At 43.5% G+C, this 19,412-nt stretch overlaps 2 protein-coding genes across 7 annotated transcripts in view; one reads left to right on the top strand and one right to left on the bottom strand.

Annotated features, from left to right (window-relative positions):
• The window catches only part of MED15 (mediator complex subunit 15), a 27,913-nt gene extending 24,853 nt beyond the window's left edge, over window positions 1–3,060 (bottom strand). For 4 of the 5 annotated variants that reach the window (XM_083873668.1, XM_083873669.1, XM_083873671.1 and 1 more), the window contains exon 1: window positions 1,882–1,970. In XM_083873668.1, the coding sequence (XP_083729794.1) occupies window positions 1,882–1,949 (68 nt within the window). In that variant the 5' untranslated portion in view covers window positions 1,950–1,970. Of the gene's footprint in view, window positions 1–1,881; window positions 1,971–2,784 lie in introns of those variants that run through there. The other variant, XM_083873670.1, reaches the window with a different exon arrangement.
• KLHL22 (kelch like family member 22) lies at window positions 2,214–19,412 on the top strand. 2 transcript variants are annotated; one of them, XM_083873675.1, is made up of 7 exons: window positions 2,214–2,380; window positions 8,398–8,650; window positions 9,521–9,686; window positions 10,806–11,524; window positions 12,612–12,804; window positions 13,461–13,694; window positions 14,732–19,412. In XM_083873675.1, exons 2-7 carry the CDS (start codon window positions 8,424–8,426, stop codon window positions 15,107–15,109), a joined length of 1,917 nt encoding a protein of 638 aa, XP_083729801.1. In that variant the 5' UTR covers window positions 2,214–2,380; window positions 8,398–8,423; the 3' UTR covers window positions 15,110–19,412. The 2 variants fall into 2 exon arrangements, with proteins under 2 accessions (XP_083729801.1, XP_083729800.1); XM_083873674.1 differs by having other exon boundaries at window positions 8,381–8,650.

Genomic DNA, 19,412 nt, shown 5'->3' with positions numbered 1-19,412 from the left:
GGAATTGCAACGCATTGAGACACCTGTATCCTGCAGCTATAAAGAGGACTCAAAATGAGTTATGTGAATGGTTTCATGCTTTTAATGTTCAAACCAAGTGTTTACATCTATCTTGACAAGTATCACTTCTTGGTTGCAGGATGAACTGGAAGATATACAAACATTTAAGACTGTATTTCCCCAACTGCTCAGAACAACCTTCCCACAGACTATAAAAACTTTCAGATGATTCACCAGACATTTAATTACCTCTCTCTTCCACCTACTGTGTCAGCCTTTAATGACAAAGCTGGGAGCTTCTGGAAAGAAACAGGAACTTGTTGCATAGAGAGCTCAAGCTTTTTAACAAGTGCATTGATTTTATTTCTCATTCAACAAACTCTGCCTCTGGCTAGCTTCATCTTATTCCAAGTGCCACATGAAATCAGGCCAGGCTGTTCTGGATATCCAATACACAGTAACTGCTTAAAAAACCTGCTGCAGTCACTGTAACAACTCATCCCAGTCATCCCAGTAACAATTTTGCTGCTTTTTAAAAGAGGCCATGAACACAAATATCTGATCCATACTGTAAAACTGGATGGAGTGCAAGGAAATGACAGAAAAAGACTGTCCCCACATCTAAGTAATAAAAAGCCCGTGAGTCATACAGAGACATCTGGGCACTTGTGTAAAAGAAAATAAATAAAGAGCATTTTTTACAAGTTTGGGATTCTGTCATCTCTTCATTTGGCATTACCCTTAAAGGATTTTTGGTCAGTAGTAGCAATTTTTTAATCCCTTGTTGTGCACTTCCACTGAAACATTTATGAGCATTGTTTGGTGCTCAGAGGAAAACATCACAGTTTGCAGGGCAAATACAAACTCAGAGTTTTATTGTGTTAGGTTTGCATATGCCTGCTCATGTTTATTTTCTCAAAGCCACACAGAATTCAAGGACGCTTTTTTTGCTTTTGACAAAGCAGCAGAAGAACAGGAGAGGAAGTAAGGGATTAATCTAACGAGATTAATGACTTTACAGAAAGTTTAGAAAGTGAAACATCAGTTGTGAGCACCAATGAAGTCTGAATGGCTCAGACAGACAAACACCATCACACTTCTTCAATGAATATTGCAACAGTTCAATTCTGGAACAGCCCCCTAATTGCTGTAAACCCACAAACACTCAAAGTACTTATAAAAAACACAGTCCAGTTCCAGATATTGATTGTTAAAAATAACACAGGAATAACCAAGTGTGCATGAATTAGCACTCCAACATTACTCTATAATCAGTGAACGGTGCTTTCACTTTGTGCTCATCACCTTGCACAGGGTAGAAGAGCCTTCCAAAAATAATAAAAACAAAGCCTGCAGAGCAGCGAAGTAATTCAAGGAAAGCAACCGTTTCACAAAGGAAAACTGAAAAGGCAACAAGCTGAACTTTACATTAAATCACCAGTATTTTTAGTTCATATTTGCCCCCTTCAGACGCAAGGCCATAACAGTGATTTTCATAGGGCTGAATATGCCAGATCTCACAACATCACGGACATCGGCAAAACCAAAGCCCTAAAACAGATGGTGTCAAGCAGGGTAGGAAGCCAATACTGCTGGAGAAAAGGAGAGTGAAAAAGAAGGAGGATCAGACAAATTAAGTCAAAGAACAGTCCCGGTTACCCCGCACAGGATCTGAGCAAACCCCGGTAACGAGACCCCCATAGGAGAGGAAACAGCGGGGACCGGGCACGAACACAGCCAGGCCGGGGAGGGTCGGAAAGCCCCGCAGAGGGGCGGGCACGGCCCCATGGGCGGACACGGCCCCGCCGGCGGCCCCGGGAGCGGCACGAGCCGAGGCCCGCGCGCGGCCTACCCGGCACCGAGCCCGCGGCTCTCACTCACATCTGGCTGACGAGCTTCTGGCGGAAGTTGGTGCTGCGCCAGTCAGTCTCGGGCCCGGTCACGTCCATGGCCGCCACCGGGAGCGCCTCCCGCCGCCGCCGCCTCCCGCCGCTGCCCTGGGCCTCCGCCGCGGAACCGCCGCGCCGCCGCTTCCGGCGCGCGAGGGATCGCGGGAAATGAAGTCCGGGTCCTAACGCCGCCAACTCTCGCGGGATCTGCCTGCTCGGTGTGCGGCTCGCTGGGAAATGTAGTCCGGCCCAGGAGCACTACTCGGCGGAGGCGGCCCGGGCGCGCCCCGCACTGGCCCCGAGGATCGCGGCCGCCCCGGGCTCCCCGCGGCGGTGACCGGCCCGGCACAAACCGGGCACAGCCGCAGCACTTTCCCGGGCGGTGCCGGGGCCGCCCACGCCGCCCGCCCCGGTTCCGGCCGCCGCCGCCCCTCCCTCGCCCGGTGGGTTCCGGGTCGCACATGAAGGCGGAGGCGCCGCCGCCGCTCTCGGTAGGTGCTGCGGCGGGGGCGGGAGCGGGAGCGGGGCCCGGCCGGGCCGCCCGGCGCTCCTGTGCCGGCACCGGCGCTGCCCTTCCCCGGGGGCGCCGCGGAGCCCCGGGCCGCGCGTGGGAGCGTGTCCCGGGCCGACCCCGGGCCGAGGCGTGTCCCGTGCCCTGCCCGCCCGCCCGGGCTGCCCGGGACCGCGGGACAGCGGGAGGGACCCGCCGGGGGCGGCCGCAGGTGCGGGGCACAGTCTGCCCGGGCCGAGCAGCCCCAGCCCCGGCAGGAAGGGGCCCGCAGGTGGGGCCGGCCCCGCGAACCTGGGCAGGGCTGCCCGGGCTGCAGCCAGGGCGGGGGTCGGGCCCTGCAAAGGCGTTGTCAGCCCGGCAAGTACAACCATAACTGAGCCTCACCTGGCCCTGACCTCCTCCCCACAGGGCTGGGCCACAGCCAGGCCGCCTCGCCGGGCGCTGTGCAATTCCAGGTCACCTTCCCCTGCGGGCAAAACTTTTCCTTCTGTGTCACCGGTGAGGAATGTCTAAGTCATGGGTTAGAACCCGACAGACAGCTGCCAGAACAAAATTAATGTGGTGAATAATATGAAAAAAAAAATCATGTTCATGAGAAACTGGAGCTGGAAAGTGCTGGGAGAGGCCCTTGCTCTCTTCCAGGTCGTTTAAGTGTTGTGTTTGGCATGGAAATAATTGCTATCAATCTTTTTTCCTCCTTGTTTTTTAGAATACTTAAAAAGTCGTTATATGCTTTAAGCAACTCAATAAATCAGGTTCCAGTCTTGGCAGCTGCCTGAGTTCCTCAAAATTCTTTGAGCATATTGGCTAATTTATAAATTACACAAAAATTACACAACAGAAAACATTACAGTTCTGTGAATGTGAGTAAGTTGCAAATCCGTTACAGATAAGGTAAAACACTCAAATTACAAAGCTCATATTCTTTAGGTTATACTACTATTCACAGGAGGAAAAATATTTTTAAATATCTATTTATTTAAATATAGATATGCTTCATGGTGGCATTTTAAATGAGGTGTTTTATTCTGGCTGTGTCTTAGAAATAACTTGTAATGGCTTTGGGGAGAGCGGGGGGAAGCAAAAACCCCCAGGTGTTTGCTGGAAGGAATGAATGCCAACATTTGTGAGACAGCACAGTTTGCAAAAGCTGTTTCCCAAGCCACGCCTTTTGGTTTCCTCCCACACTTCAAGGATACTACTAATGCTAGAAACTGAAAATGCCTCAGAAAGTCAATTCAGAGTGTGTTTCTGCATATTTCCATTAGTGACATAAGGGAAGACTGTGTGTACAGAGCACGTCATCATTTGAGTGCTCAAAAATAATGCTGAGATATTGTATAATACCAGATATCCTCCTTTCTTTCTTTTTGTGGGGACCTCGGTCAAAAGGAGTTGTTTGGGTTGTTTCTTGTATTTGTAGAAGGTTCCTAAAATGGATTCTGTCAGAATACTTATTTTTGCACAGTTGTGAATGCATAGAGGGATTCTGAAAGAGGAACTACTGATAAAAGCTTCTGCCTTCCCTTTACCTCTCTTCCCTTTTCCTTAAAAAAGCAGAAAACTGGTTTAAGTCTTGTCTACACGTAACAGGAAATCAATTGTCTTCTATGCAGCAGTCTCACAAGTGCCTATCACAAATTATCACATAATTCATTAATTATTCTGGTATTTGCACTCCAGTTAGAATGAACAATAGTTTTGCTTTTCATTTTACATTGTTTGTGATGTCACATCTGTTTTCCCAACTATTTTGGCAGGCACCCAGCTGCCTCCCCTTTCTGCACACTCCCTGACTTAGTTGATGTGTTTGTTTGTGTGTCCTCTGCCCTGGTGCATGGCCAGGCTCTGCCTGCTGGAATCTGCAGCCCCCAAGACTCAGCAGGGCTGGCATTTTGCTCCAGCCCTGTGTCTTGTCAGGCTTGCAGCTGAAGCCTGGTTTAAATCCTAACCCTTGTTACTCCCTTGGGAGAGATGAAGGTGTGGGAAGCCTTAGGGCACAGATTTTCAAATTCCTCCAACGCACTAAGACTTTTCAGGGCCTAATGTATTTGGGTCCCAAGCAGCACACCACACTGGTTGCTCTGTGTCAGGAAAATGCTCTGATGAATATGGGCTGCGAGAAACAGGACAGCAAGCTCTGAGAGGGCACCAAGAGGAACTGCAAAAGCAAAGTCATGCTGGGTAAGAGTAACTGCAGATGTCACAGCAGGTAGGAGACAAGCCTGGATGCAAGGAAGAAGAGACCCTGGGGCTCCTGATGAGCAGCTATTGAATATGATTTCTCCAGTGGGGTCCAGCTTCATGTCTGGGCTGTGTTAGCAAGAGCATGGCCAGTAGATCATGTGAAATTATTATTTCCCATTCTATTAACCACTCACAATCCAAAAAAATTGGAATACTGTGCCCAGTTTTGTGCTCTCTACTGAAAGAAAAACCTGAGAATTCAGTGGAGGAACCATAGAGGGCAGGAGCACTTGCAAGAAGATAGAAGCACCTGCAAGGAAAGAACACTGGATTTGTTCATTATGGGGCAAAAAGAATAAGGGCAGAGCCAACTGACATTTTTAAAACTACTTGATGGGCACAGGACAATGTAGAGCCAAACTCTCCTTTGTGCTACACCATGCCAGGGATGAGGGAGAGGCAAGTGTCACAAATTGCAGGAAAAAAATTCAGACAACTAAAGAAGAAAAAGAATCTGGTGGTTAAACAATCAATTTTCTGACTGCTGACAAGGATGGAGATTTTGCACTTGACTAGACAAGGCTCTCCACATCCTGACCTGATTTTGGAGGTTTCCCTGCTTCGAGCACAGATTGGACTAGAGACCTCCCAAGTTTCCTTCCAGACTAAATCATTCCACACTTCTAAGAAAGCATGGGACCCCCACCAAGCTCCAGCCACCTGTCCATATGGCAGTAAAGCTAAACAGATTTGGATACCTGACACCAGCAAGCTCGAGTTTATTTTGGGCACAGCTGATGCACAAGAAAATATCACTATCTGCGTAAAACACCTCTTTGTAGTGATGTAACTGACAGCCACGAGTTCTTGAATACAAAAATGTCTGAGTTTCCATAGAAACTAACTTGGTTAATCCTTCCTGCATCCAGCCATTTCTCTACAGTAGAGAATCAAGGCTGTCAGCACAACTTTACAAAAAGACACCCCCAAACCCGCACATGCACCTCACATTAGGAGCATCTCTCTGACCTGGATGCTGGTCATACAAGGGGTGAATACTTGGCATGGTGTGCATCACACCACACAATACCAACAGCAGACTCCAGCACAGTAAATGATTTACACCACATTAAAGCACAGCATTCCTCACCAGAAAACAGAGGCTGCATTAGCTGTAATGGCAGCACAGGAACACCGTGGTGTGACAATGGATCTGTATTGAAAAGTATCATTAGGACAGACACTGCCTTCTCCTCTACCCTGTTTATTTTGCCATGCCTTTAACTTTTCCCTTCCCCTCTGCTTGTGGTTGAGTTGCTCCATTCCTAGACCTTGTGTTCTAGGGTAAGGATTTCCAGTGAGCACAAGAGCAAACCAGCATAGCAGTTTCTCACTGTTTTGCCCTTGATCAAACTACAGTGCATTCCCTAAAATCCTCCTGTCCCAGTGACAACTTCCTCAGTCATAAGCCACATGCCTTTATTATGAAAGCAAGTATTCTGTTGTTGATCAGAGAGGGGATTTTGTTTTTTAAAAAATTACCACGACTCTTCATGGGTAGGTAACGAGTTATTTCATTTGAATAACCAGAAGCCTAAGCTTCATCCCCTTTCTGTTACTTTTTAAGATTATTCAGATAGAGAATGTATTCTGAACAGTAACTATCTACAGTCATATTAATTAAAATTTAAAAAATAAAGGCTTGGATTATTATATGTGTTTCCCACTCTGCCCTGCATGGATCTCTCTCTTTGTAACCTGTTTCTCCTACAATACATTTCTTTGTTACAGGGCTTCAGTGGCCTGTGTGGTTTTACCTCTCACTTATCTTGCCTTGGCCTCTCTCCCACCAATGACTGCAGTATATGATCCACTATAAGATTGTATCAAAGGTCATTCTGTTTCCCCTCCTCCTGAATTACTTTGGAGGCAGAAAATAGTTAATTTGTTGCTTTTACTTCTGCTTTTTGATACAGTGATTTTACTTCCATGGGGATTCCTTTTGATACATCTCTCTCCGAAGAGGAAAAGATGCAACCTGTTTTGGAGCTTTAACCACATTAAACCACATTAACAGAATTAATCTTAATCAGGTCCTCATTTGGACCATATGTCACCCTACTTTGGTTTTGCTGCATTTATTTCCTTTTAGTGAAATGGGAAATTTCTGATCAACATCATGTAACAGTCACTGTTTCACTTGCCTTTCTTACTATATTATTTCCCTTGCCTCAATCCATCACTCTTCGTATTCCCCAGGAGGAAATGCAATGATACAGTAATGTTTTGTCTGCTTTCATTTGATTTCTAGGAAAAGCATCAACCTGTCATGAAAAATAATCCATTACTCATCTCTTCAGCTGATGATGGATAGTTTTCCCTCTCTAATCGACCTCAGTGCTCCCCAGAAGGCTTCTTGTCAGAGCTTGTCTTCTGAGCTGCTGTCTTTTCTGGTTTTGCTGGCAAAGAGCAGATAAACATTAATACACTTTCTCAGGGTTTTTTCCATCCATTCACCATGCAACACCACTTTCCTTTTGTTTTGGACAGTGTAGGGTAACTTCCTCAGGCAGAACAATAAACATTTTTGTATTTCTTGGTGTCATCTGGGTAGGTCCTTCCTTGCTGCCCATACCCAGAACACCTGCAGTATTTTGAGATCTCCAGTGCTGCACTCACTGTCTGTGGCTGGCACAATTAAACAGTGGTTCCATTTCTTCACTGTTTGTTTGAATTTGCTGGATTTGTTCTCTTTTACTTCCCTGACTGCTGCTAACCCCTTGTGACTGTCCCTTGTGGCACTAAGCTGTTTCCCAGGTTGCTGAAGAGAGGATCTTATGAATGGGTTAGCAGCCATATGAGCTCACTTACTTCCTTTTGCTAATGGGGATGTTTTTTTAATGGACTCTGACAACTGGATAGAGCCTATAAGCTCTGACTGCTACAACTTCTGACATTCTTCAAAGACAATGGACATGGTAAATTACAGGATGGTAGAAGAGGACTCATGAGATTTTGATTGCTTAACCATAGACACGAAATGCAATCACTTCCAGACAGCTTTTTACAGGTGTTTCCCTATGTGCCATAGGGGACCTTCCCAGTGTGTCCCTAGAAAAAGGTACAGGACAGCCTTGGACAGTGCCCATTCTGGAGGAAATACCTCCTCTCTGCAGGGAGTCACAGGGAAGTGGAAAGCAGTTGTCCATGCTAGCTTGAAGTTGCCAAAATAAAGAAACTCACTTTGAAGCCTGCAGTTTCATACAGTATTGTGCACAATTACGGTTGCAAATGTGCTCAGCTACAAAAAAATGGAAAAAGCAAACACAGGGAAAGAGGAGAGCTTTCTGATTCTGTGGTAAAATATTAAGATAGCAACTGCAGTTTATATTGCAGAAAAGTTACCTGAGAATATTAGGCAATTTGGAATTTGGCAAAAATTTGGTCCATTTTTTGTTGCAGATGATGCAGAAATGCAAAAGAAACAAGGGGGTTTGGTAATGGTTTGGGAAGTGAAACTCTTGCTAAAAAACAAAAACCCATGTGACAAATACTCTGATATTGGTCTGAAAACCCAGGATTTGGACTGCATGTTTTTAGAAAACCTTATTGTGCCACTTGGGTGTGCTGATGTCCATCTGTCTGTTTTCAGTGTAATTTGGAATAATTTGTTCAGCATAGAATCGTGTCTCCATTGACTGAAGAGTTGCTTTATTTTCTGTGACAAGCGAGGGTCAGAGGCCCATCTGTAAAGCAAAAGGCACAAACCTTTGCCGATTCTGTTGTCTCACAGATTTCATTCTGCTGCAGCTGGTGGCTGAGCATTTCTGCCTGGGATGGCGGAGGATCAGGAGCTGACTCAGGCACACAAAGCTGCCCTGGAGCCGTCCCCGCAGCAGCGCAGCAGCAACACTTACCGCAGTGCAGAGCACTCGCAGGCCCTGCTCAGCGGGCTGGTGTCTCTCCGGGACAGCAGCATCCTCTTCGATGTGGTGCTGGTGGTGGAGGACAAACCCATCGAGGCTCATCGCATCCTCCTGGCCGCCTCCTGTGACTACTTCAGGTACAGCTCAGTGACGAGCTCGTGTCTGCTCTCAGTCAGGACTGTGACATCCAAAACTTCTGTCTGGGCATATTCCTTCTGAATCTAAAATCAGACCCGTCAGATGGAGCCCAGGCTGTTTCAAAATACTAACTATGGCTTTATTCATCTCTGTGTTATTTCTCTGCAGAAATAAAGCTCTTGTTCCTGCACACTGAGCTTACCTCTACTAAATTCACTGTGGTACTTGGAGGTTTATAAAGAGGAGAGGCTATCTGAACTCGTGTCTTCTGCTTAAGTGCACTCTAAGTGGCTTTTAACATATCCTTAGCACTGTAAGACTTTGCCCATTGTGATCATTTCATAATACACAAAAACTCACTGGAGGTGGGTCACTGTTGTGTGCCTGTAGGGTGACTTGCTGGCCATTAAACCAAGCAGTCCCCAGCCCATTTGATTAGCAGTTTCTTTGTTTTCATAGAGCAAACACTCCAGCCAATCCAGACAAACTTCTAACTGAAGGAAGAACTGCTCTACCTTAGAAAAAAATTCACACTGGCTCAAGTTCCTCTGTGTTTCCTCTTTCCCCAGACCCAGAGTATCTGCCCTTGACCACTGACTATCTGCATGTACTGGGTCTGTATTTTAGTCCACCTGTGAACTGTACCTTCTAGGTTGCCTCTACTGTTTTCCTACACAATGAAAAGTTACTTTCTTAGGTCCTAAAGGCCTGTACTCTTAACTTAGAGAAGAGGTAATAATATAAAAGTGTCTAGTTAGGTTTTTGTATTTCTGAATATTTTTTATGTTCCCAGGACAACATAAGATGAGCAAACTGGAAATAGCTTTAATGCAAATCTGCCATAGCATGTGCCATTGTCTGTTTTGCAGAGGAATGTTTGCAGGAGGATTGAGAGAGATGGAACAAGAAGAAGTTCATATTCATGGCATCTCCTACAATGCAATGTGTAAAATCTTGAACTTCATTTACACTTCTGAGCTGGAACTCAGTGTGAACAGTGTACAGGAAACCTTAGCTGCAGCCTGTCAACTTCAGGTGAGATACTGGGAGATGTGACAAAAAAGAAACAAGAAACAAAAGCAGCAATGAAAAAAACAGAGAACATGGCTATCTGGTTAGAGGGAGGGTTAAGAGGTGAGCAGGAGCATGGGCATGATAAGGATTTCTGGGATGCTGTATCCACTGGAACTAACTGTGGAAGGGTAGCAACAATGGATGGGTACTTGCACATCTCATTTGTGCCAATGGTTTCATTACTTAAAACGTTACCTTTTTCATCTAGAGGAGTATTTTATATACTTTCACTTTCACTGATCTGCTAATGAAAGCTTCCCTGAAACAGAATATCCCTGGCCTATGGTAAAGAATAGGGTTTGCTGCTCAGAAATTGTTGTGCTGCTCAAGGTCTTCCCCAAGTGAGTCCACAGGCACATGACCTCTCCTGACCCTGTCACTACAGGAAATTCTCCCACTATGGTTTGCACTTACTGCAGGGTTCATGAGCTTTTAAGACAAGTTTTTTTTCTCTAATTTCCCCTGCAGCTAACTGCTGCACAAGGCTTTGGTACCAAATCTTAAACTTGTGAGTGCTTGCTTTGGTTGGTTTTTCCACACTTGGTTAGCAGAGGGGCTCCTGGACAGCAGTTTGTTCTTTGTTTGCCAGTTGTTCCTCCTGCCAGATACAACTTCAAATTGTGTTCAGAAGACAATACTAAATATTCATCTTCCTTTCCAATGGCTTCCTATGCTCCTGAGCTATGTGTTTGTTAAAGATACAATCTTTGATGTAGTATGTCTCTAGTGCTCTGAAAAAACAAACACAGAGTAGTGTAATCACCGTGTCCTCTGTGTCTGTTTTCCTGGCTGCCCAGTGTCCCATATGCCTTGGGAGACACAGTGCTGCTGCACCTGAAGCCAAATTCAGTCTTGCAGTACAGCATGGCTAGAAGAGTTGTTTTATATTCATATACATAGCCACACTGAGTTCTCTTTCTCTGGAGAAATGTGAATAGGGCAGAAGTGACCATGGTGGTCAGACTGTGAGGAGAGAAGCCATTTCATGGACAATTTCCTTACAGTCATCCCAGGCTGCAGCCTCCTGTCTCAAGTGTGGGGCAGATGGTGTCTGCAATGAAAAATCTCTCTCTCTTGCAGATTCCCGAAGTCATTAAGTTCTGTTGTGATTTCCTCATGTCCTGGGTAGATGAAGAGAACATCCTTGACGTGTACAGACTAGCTGACCACTATGACTTGAGGCATTTGAGTGAGCAGCTGGACTCCTACATTTTGAAGAACTTTACAGCTTTCTCAAGGACACAAGTGTACCGACAGCTACCCCTGCAGAAAGTCTACTCCCTTCTCAGCAGCAACCGTTTGGAGGTTAACTATGAGTTTGAAGTTTATGATGGAGCACTTTTTTATCACTATTCTCCAGAGGAACTGGAGACAGATCAGGTCTCCCTGATGGAGCCCCTTAAGCTACTTGAGACAGTTCGTTTTCCTCTGATGGAACCCCAGATCCTGCAAAGGCTTCATGACAAATTAAGTCCATGTCCTTTAAAAGATACAGTTGCAGATGCATTAATGTATCACAAGAATGAATGTCTTCAGCCAATGCTTCAGAGCTCCCAGACACAGCTGAGATCAGAGTTCCAGTGTGTTGTGGGGTTTGGAGGGATGCATTCTACTCCATCCATTGTCCTCAGTGATCAAGCCAAGTATCTGAACCCCTTGTTGGGGGAGTGGAGGCACTTTACAGCTGCACTAGCCCCCAGAATGTCCAACCAAGGGATTGCTGTTCTCAATAATTTTGTATATTTAATTGGTGGAGACAACAATGTAAGTGGTTTTCGAGCAGAGTCAAGGTGTTGGAGGTAAGATAAGGATAATCCTGCCATTAATTTTATTGCCACCCTATTGTCCATTTCTGTAAGCCAGCAGACAATCAATACACTTGCCAGCTAAAAGATTAGGAACTGAGCAGGAGCCTCATTGAAAGAAAACACAACAAATGAGCTTCATAGTTACAGGAAGCTCCCAGCAGTGCTTAGGAGACCAAGCCAAGCCTGACAGTGTAGAAACAGCTACTCATTCAAGAGTATTACTCGTGCTACTATCTGCCTTGTTGGAGGAGGGAAGTATTAAAAGTGTGGGAAGGAGTAATGAGCCTGAACTCTAGGTTGTCTAGATGTTCTCTAGCATTTACTGCAAGTCTTCTATGTGTAGTTTTTGTCCCAACACAAAAGGATTTTAAATAAAATGCTATTACCAACAGATTTTCAGAAATCTGTGTGCACAATAGCAGCATTCCAGAGTCTAAAAGGACTGTGTGACAGGGAAAAGAGCAGGAGGAAGGATCAAGTTTAGACCCTCATGCCCATTACATTGCAAAAACCCTTTTGCCTTTTTATTGTGCTCATTTTTACAAGTCTTAGCTTGAGTTGCTCTTGTTGTATGGCATGCATAGTTCCAATTCTCAACCAGTTTTCTCTGTAACTATAATTTCCAGATGAGAGAGATAGTTTGACATGAAAGTGAATCATGAGATTCACTTTGAGCAGCAGATATTTGGGGACAGGAATCAAAGAACCCACCACATATTTATGCCCTTCTTGTATTCTTGAAGATCCAGATCCAGTCTTTGTGCTATTTTTAGACTGTGTTATCTTGTAGAATGGCTTTGTGCAAACAGAGATTGTGATATGTAACCCGAGAGCTGTGTACAAGATAATGGAAAACCTAGGCTTTTATAGCATGATTATGTCAGCTAAAGTACATCTTCTAAAAATAGAACAAAACAACTTTGCTAATAATAAAATGCTTCAAATTTCCATCACTTAGAGCTGAGCTCAATTTCAGCTGAAGACAGCGCAGTAACCCACATCCATGGAGCTGTCTGGTATTCCAGCAGTGGTTCTGTTGCTGTAGTAATAACTCTCTTTGATCCCATTCTTTTACAAGGTATGACCCACGACACAACAGATGGTTTCAGATCCAGTCCCTGCAGCAGGAGCACGCTGACCTCAGTGTTTGTGTCGTGGACAACTATATTTATGCCGTCGCAGGCCGAGATTACCATGAAGACCTGAGGGAAGTGGAGAGGTATGACCCTAAAACCAACACTTGGGAATATGTGACACCTCTGAAGAAGGAGGTAAGGAGTGCATTAGCCACACACACACTACCACAGTTCCCCAATTCCTGATTTAATCTTGCTAGATCTTTTTTTCTCTGGTGTAACTTTTAATTTGCTGATATTCAGATGGAAAGCAGTAAACTCTGTATATGGAATAAATGGATGACAAGACAAGAAAAATAAAATAATAGCATATGTAAATTACAGTTTCCAGTTAAATGCTTATTTTCCCTGTTTCTTGCTGATTTTGCCTTTATTGTGTTAATCTTTAAAACTATTACAAAAAATAAGTGTCTCAGTGCTGAAAATATAAAAAGCCTGAATTGAGTGCTACTAAGTAGTATAACTTGCATTTCTGATAACACTGCTTGTATAAGAAAAATCACTAATAAAAAGGCTTCCAAGTAGATTAGGCCGTAAAGTTATAGTATGAATCATCTTCTGATCAAGGAGCAATAAATAAAGACAGAATGCTGCAGTTTTAGAAATTCTAGTGTGTTTCATTCAGAAATTCACAATTTTAATATCTTAGAAAGAACTGTCCATAAGAAAACCCTTTCTGATTTTGATCTCTGCATAACTCATGAAGAATGTCACCCCCTTCATGTCAAAACTGGGAGAAATACATAACTGCAGCCCTCAAGCTCTTGCTTTGCTTTGTTGTGGCGGTGCAGGTGTACGCCCACGCAGGAGCAGCGCTGGATGGGAAGATGTACATCACGTGTGGGAGGAGAGGGGAGGACTATCTGAAGGAGCTGCAGTGCTACGACCCCAGGACTGACCGCTGGGACGTGCTGGCAGACGGCCCCGTGCGGCGGGCATGGCACGGCATGGCCGCGCTGCTGGGAAAGCTCTACGTCATCGGGGGCAGCAACAACGACTCCGGATACAGGAGGGACGTTCACCAGGTGAGACACGGCACACCTCTGTCCTGTCTTGCTTCCTTGTGGATGCTGGTACTGAGATGTATTGTCTTTCTCCTGCTAAGTATGCAAATAAAACTGTCTGCTCAGCAGTGGCTGCTGGACAAGCTCTCCCCCACTCGCCTGCAGAACTGGCAGTGATTTACTTACTGTTGTCTGTCTTGGACACATTGTCTCACCCACAAACCATTAAAGCCCTAGCACTTGGAATTCTTATCCATTTTGAAACATCTCTCTGATGGATAACTTCATTGGCATGCATATGCCCAGTAAGTAGCACATCAGTTAAATTTACTTTATGCTGTCTTTACAAGCATTTTTTCTAAGTGGAGAACTTTTGAATTAGCAATGGGTAATTGCAGGGCAGAGCTGTTAGGATTATGCTGGATGGCAGTTGTATAATGCAATTAAAATGTACAGTATCTGATGGTAAGGGAATCTGAAAAGAATTCTCTTGAACCTTATTCCAGCTTCTAGAACTGCTAGAGACTTGAAGATAAAAAAGTAACTGTTTTTATAGAGCCAGTGGAGATGGGAGAATTAAATCTAGCTGAAAAGTGTATCAGAATGATAAGAAGGTGCCTACAAATGAAAGCATTTAGCCAAGTAGGTACCCAATGAAATCTAAAGCTCTCCAACATATGGCACAGAGGCAGCTTAGCAGATTTGTCATATTCGTATGTTCCAGCATTTTTTCTCTAATGCAAACAGGTGCATTGTGTCTGGGCTTATATTAGCACGTGTCCCCATCTCTCTCACTTTTGTATACATTTTTGGAATGACATACAGCTGTTACTCCAGCAGCAGGGTCAGAACTTGTGATTTCAAAGCTTTGTAGCAACCATGCACAATTTTCTGCTGAGCACTGTGCTTGTATTAGACAGTCATATGCTGCCTTCATTATCAATGCACTGTCAAAAGACTGATGATATTCTTTCCTAAATAGTTTACCTTATGGCCAGGCTCTGTCACGAGGATACAAGTTCAGTTTTGGCTTCTCTCTTTTTTTTTTTGCTTTACAGGTTGCCTGCTACAAGCCAAGCACTGATCAGTGGACAAACGTCTGTCCACTTCCTGCAGGACACGGAGAGCCAGGCATCGCAGTCTTAGACAACAGGATCTATGTCTTGGGAGGCAGGTCCCACAACAGGGGAATCCGCATGGACTATGTCCACATTTATGATGCAGAGAGAGACTGTTGGGAGGAGGGACCCCAGCTGGAGGATGATATTTCTGGGATGGCTGCCTGTGTCCTCACGTTGCCCAGGGCTATTTTAATGGAAACAGAGAAGTGGCTCTCAGAATGGCACGCAGACCGAATGAAGCATCACCTTGACTTTCCATCAGAAGTTATGAGCGTATCAGACTGGGAGGAATTTGACAACTCAAGTGAAGATTAGAAAACTAATTTTAATTTTATTTTTTGCCAGTGGGTGAGGAAATGAAGGCTTGGGGAAAGTACTTGAGAGATTTTTTATGTCTTTCTTATATACATAAAAGTATTTAATGGTTTTAAAAAATAAGTGTTCCGCACAAAATGCCATTCACAGTCAATATCTACCCATCTGCAAGTGTTCTGCACAAAATGCACTTACAGTACCTGCCCACCTGCCAGAAAGCAGCGTTTTTAAAGTAACCACACAACTGCCATTCCCCCCTGTTGTATAGAGGTTCTTGTACTCTGAAGGAGGCTTTTCTCAGCCTTCAGCATGGACAGAAAAAAAGCACAGAAGGCTCAGCTTGACTAGCTTCTTTCCTTCCAGCTTTTAGCTCAAAATAGCTTGTTGAGATTTTTTTTTCCTTTTCTTTTGGGTAATAAGACTTCCTAGCCAGATTAATACAGGAAGGTAACACCTAGTGCTGCCCTCCTGTGCCAGGTGTCAGACAGCTTGATTAGTTTTTCAGCAAGAGTGAACACACAGAAATAGGAACAGTAGCAAGTCTGAACCTTCATCTCATCTGGGCATGCAGCCATCCTTGTAACTGGCTGAGAGTCTGTGAACTGACACCCACTCCTGAACTTCTATACTGCAAGTTCTGTCAACACAGTGGAAAGAGGATTTCTAGAAAAATCTCTCTGTACAGAATATGGCAATCTCATCATTCCACTGTCAGACACATTTGTTCTCAACCATAAATTAATAAATTCTTGTCAGAACTTTTTTAACTGCTGTCTCCGTTTTATTAACAGTGATGTGACGGCTGAAAGTTTCATTATATCCTACAGCAATATTGGCAAAGTTACTCCAGCCTGGGAGATGGGCTATTTTTTATATTCTTTTATTATATGCCTTAGAAGAGAATAAAGAGAACAGAGATTGGTTTGCCACAGCAAAAGAAAAAAAATAATGAGATAACAAGAAGTATGGAAGATTACACTGGTCCAAGACCCGGCAGTAGCTGAACTAATGCCAGGAACTACAGCTGAGAAAGATAAGGCACAGTAAATCCTTCCTTCATGGGGCCCTAAAATAATTCCCACTGGAATAATAAAATACTTGGTTCCTGACTACCATCTTGCTTAACATTAGGTTAGAAGCTGATTTAAAATCTGAACCAGTGTGGTACTGAACAGTACGAGATCCTTCCTCTTGGAGGGGTGGAGGAATCAGTGCCACCAGAAAATCCTGAAAAACTACCAAAAGCTTTTAAATCTTACAGCAATAATGGGGTTGCAGAAAGGCAAAACCAGTGACAATCAGAATGACATGGGGACTAGTCAAGTGTCATCACATAGTGACAAATAGTGCACACGGATGTGCTACTTCAGAGAAATGCAGTAAGTTCCTGGATACTCCCCCTACTTGGAGGTATTCTGTTTATGGAAGCACAGATGATTTCAAAATAGACCTACGTTACTCTGCTTTAGTAGACTGCAGGGCTTCTGGAAAAAGATTGAAGAGTATTTGCACATTTGTTTAAACAAGTTCAATAGCTTTTTCTTGGTAAGAGGGGCATTTGTTGGACTTTATTCTTCAGCTCTCTCAGTTTTCACTTCCATCTCTGAACCTTTGCCAACTGGCAAATAAAACAAAAGACTTGGTAACTGCAGGAAACCCTGATTATGAGCTTTTTCAGAAAATATTGTTTTGATAGCAAACTCTGGACTGCACACAGTGTCTGGAAATACAGACCTTATTACACTGCAGTATTAGAGACTGATAAATATTCCTTTTTTGCCTACAGTTACTAGTATTGTGTAGGAATTAAATGTAGCCTTCAGATATAGGGACATACCTCTCTGACCTGGGTATCACTAGAACCACTCCTTCCAGACTGCAGGTGGCTATTTGCTTCCTCTGCAAACAAGTGATTAAAGACCCAGCTGTTTCTGACTAACAGACATCTAACTCAGTGCAGTTCATTTTCCATTTTAACCAGCACCTCTGGACAGACCAGGGATGCCCTGTGTTATAGAGGGTTATTTATGTTGTTTAGATGAAATCTTCCTTAGCCTCTTTAACAATGAAAAAATAATCATTCTTTGTCCAGCTCCTTTTCCTATGTGTACCACTAGAGGGTATTACTCACTGTGACAAATAACCAACCTGAGAGGCTAATTCTTAGATTACATAGGAGAATAGAAGACATTCATGAGTAATTAATGAGCCAAAGAAACATCTTGAGAGAATTTGGGGAGTAGGGAGGGTGGTTCCAGTTTCTACCCTGTCACTCCTGTGTTTGAATACTGATTTCTAGAGAGCTCATCCATCATTCCATTTATCAGCATATGCAATTTTGTGATTGCATTATTCACTAAATGTTGCAGTTGGATGCTGTGCAAAGCTAATGGATATAAGGCTTAGAATGCAGTTCCAAGGAAATTACTTAGAGCAGATGATCATCTACCTTAGCACTACATCATTTTTCTCTCTCTCTCTCTTTTTTTTTTTTTTTTTTTTTTTTTTTTTAACTTATTGGTATAATAACCCTAAGTTACATGAACTAAACTTAAGGGCAGGTAATATTTGATAAAAATAAAACTTGTTGCTTTCAGCCCCAAAATTTCTTTACATCTGAGAAAGATGTGACTGTAGAAAGTTACAGTATGCACTATCTTACTTGCATGTATTTCATTTAGGTAAAAAACCCCATGGAATTTAGCTCAAAACCATCCTAATAATTTTTTTAGCAGTAGCTCATTTTAGGCCAGCATGTCATTTTTTCAAACTAGCACACAGGCTAAATAATAATAAAATTCCTTTGCTTTAAAAATGTGAATTTTCTCTTACTCAGCAGACATAAAGGTCTCTTTGTTTACTACCATTACCTATATGAATAAATTACAGGACTTACAGGTTGATACAATAATTAATTATTATTGATTGTTTTTCCTGTCAAGAATGATGCTTCAGGAACTGAACTTTCACGAGCCCACTTAAGCTTTGTTCCCTCAAGAGAAACATGTGCTCATAGGGATTTCCAGCTGATTCTGTATTTTTTATTTATAAATTCTCTGGTGTCCTAAATATGTCAGTCTTGTATCTGACAGTAAAAGGCTTTTTTTTTTTTTACAGTAAGCTCTCTGAGCCAGTATAAAACAAGACATTGGGGACAGATGGACAATGAACTAAGAAAGCTTTAAGTTATTTCTGGTCTGTGAGAGAACAATCAAACAGCTCTTCCAGAAGTGAGTGATCAAAATACCAACACAAACTGCTGATACATTAGGAAGTCCAGAAGAATAGTAATTAGGTTTCTTGATGATCTATTTTCCTATTTCCTGCCAGCACAGAGGTAGGGCTGTACAGGCACATTTGCCAGATTTGTAATTAGTGGACTTGTATCCTGAAGTATTTCAGGCTTCCACATTTGCAGAAGTGATTGTGATTGCTTCAGTTTTGTTTCATAACTGCTTTCACTACTGTATTTCTTCTCCAGCTGTCCACTTCCAAATCCAGCATATCCTTTCCCATTTTCCTCATCTATTAAATTAGGGTCGTTAATTTTGCATTGGAAGCATACCCAGTACTTGATTTGAAACAAAATAAAGATTATTTTTCTGTACCCTCGACAGAAATTTACTTCTCCTTGCTCAGGGATGAGCCACATGTACAATTTATTTGGCACTCAGCCCAAGTGATGGGCTCAAAAGCTTCTGGTGAAAGGAAGAAGGAACAGCTGGGCACAGGGAAAGAGGTACAGGGCCTCCTCAAGGGAATATTCTGCCAACTGAGGTTTTATTTCATGGGCAGCTGATGCATTTTGGGCTACCCACTCCTCCACTGTGCTGCAACTGGCCGTGCTCTGAGGGTCTCAGCTGCCAACAGGTAAAGTCAAAGAGCATAAAGGCATTTATATGCACTAAAAAGGTAAAGTACCAGACATTCATCCATTCTTCCTAAACCAAATGCATTTGCAGGGATGTAATACACCTGAAATGATTGTCTGTAGTCTAGGAAGTTGAAGCCCACTCTTACCAGAAAACATTAATGATGAACAAATCACCTTTTTCTCATATGGAAGTAGAATGTGGGATCTTTTACCTAAAATATTTGGTTTAGCTTAACCACAGTTACAAAAACTGAGGAGGGAATTAGTTGAAGGATGCACACAGGCTGCAAACATACAAGTTCAGAACATCTAATTTCAAAGTTCCTTCCAAACTGAAAACCTCTCCATGCCTTAGAACCCTCTCTGGATGGGAAGGTGGGTGAGTTGGTTCTCCAGCAGCACTCCAGCCCCATGCAGTACTGCACAAAA

This window comes from Zosterops lateralis (genome assembly GCF_965231275.1).
Source record: "Zosterops lateralis genome assembly, chromosome: 17".
NCBI classification, from domain to species: domain Eukaryota; kingdom Metazoa; phylum Chordata; class Aves; order Passeriformes; family Zosteropidae; genus Zosterops; species Zosterops lateralis.
The sequence above is the reverse complement of the archived record's forward strand: the minus strand, read 5'-3'. Positions and strand labels throughout refer to the sequence as shown.

Coding starts and splice junctions, on each gene's coding strand:
- KLHL22 (XM_083873675.1), top strand. CDS start 8,424: ATGGCGGAGGATCAGGAGCTGACTCAGGCACACAAAGCTGCCCTGGAG. Junction 9,687..10,805: donor CTGCAGCCTGTCAACTTCAG/GTGAGATACTGG, acceptor TCTCTCTTGCAG/ATTCCCGAAGTCATTAAGTT. Junction 13,695..14,731: donor ACAGGAGGGACGTTCACCAG/GTGAGACACGGC, acceptor TTTGCTTTACAG/GTTGCCTGCTACAAGCCAAG.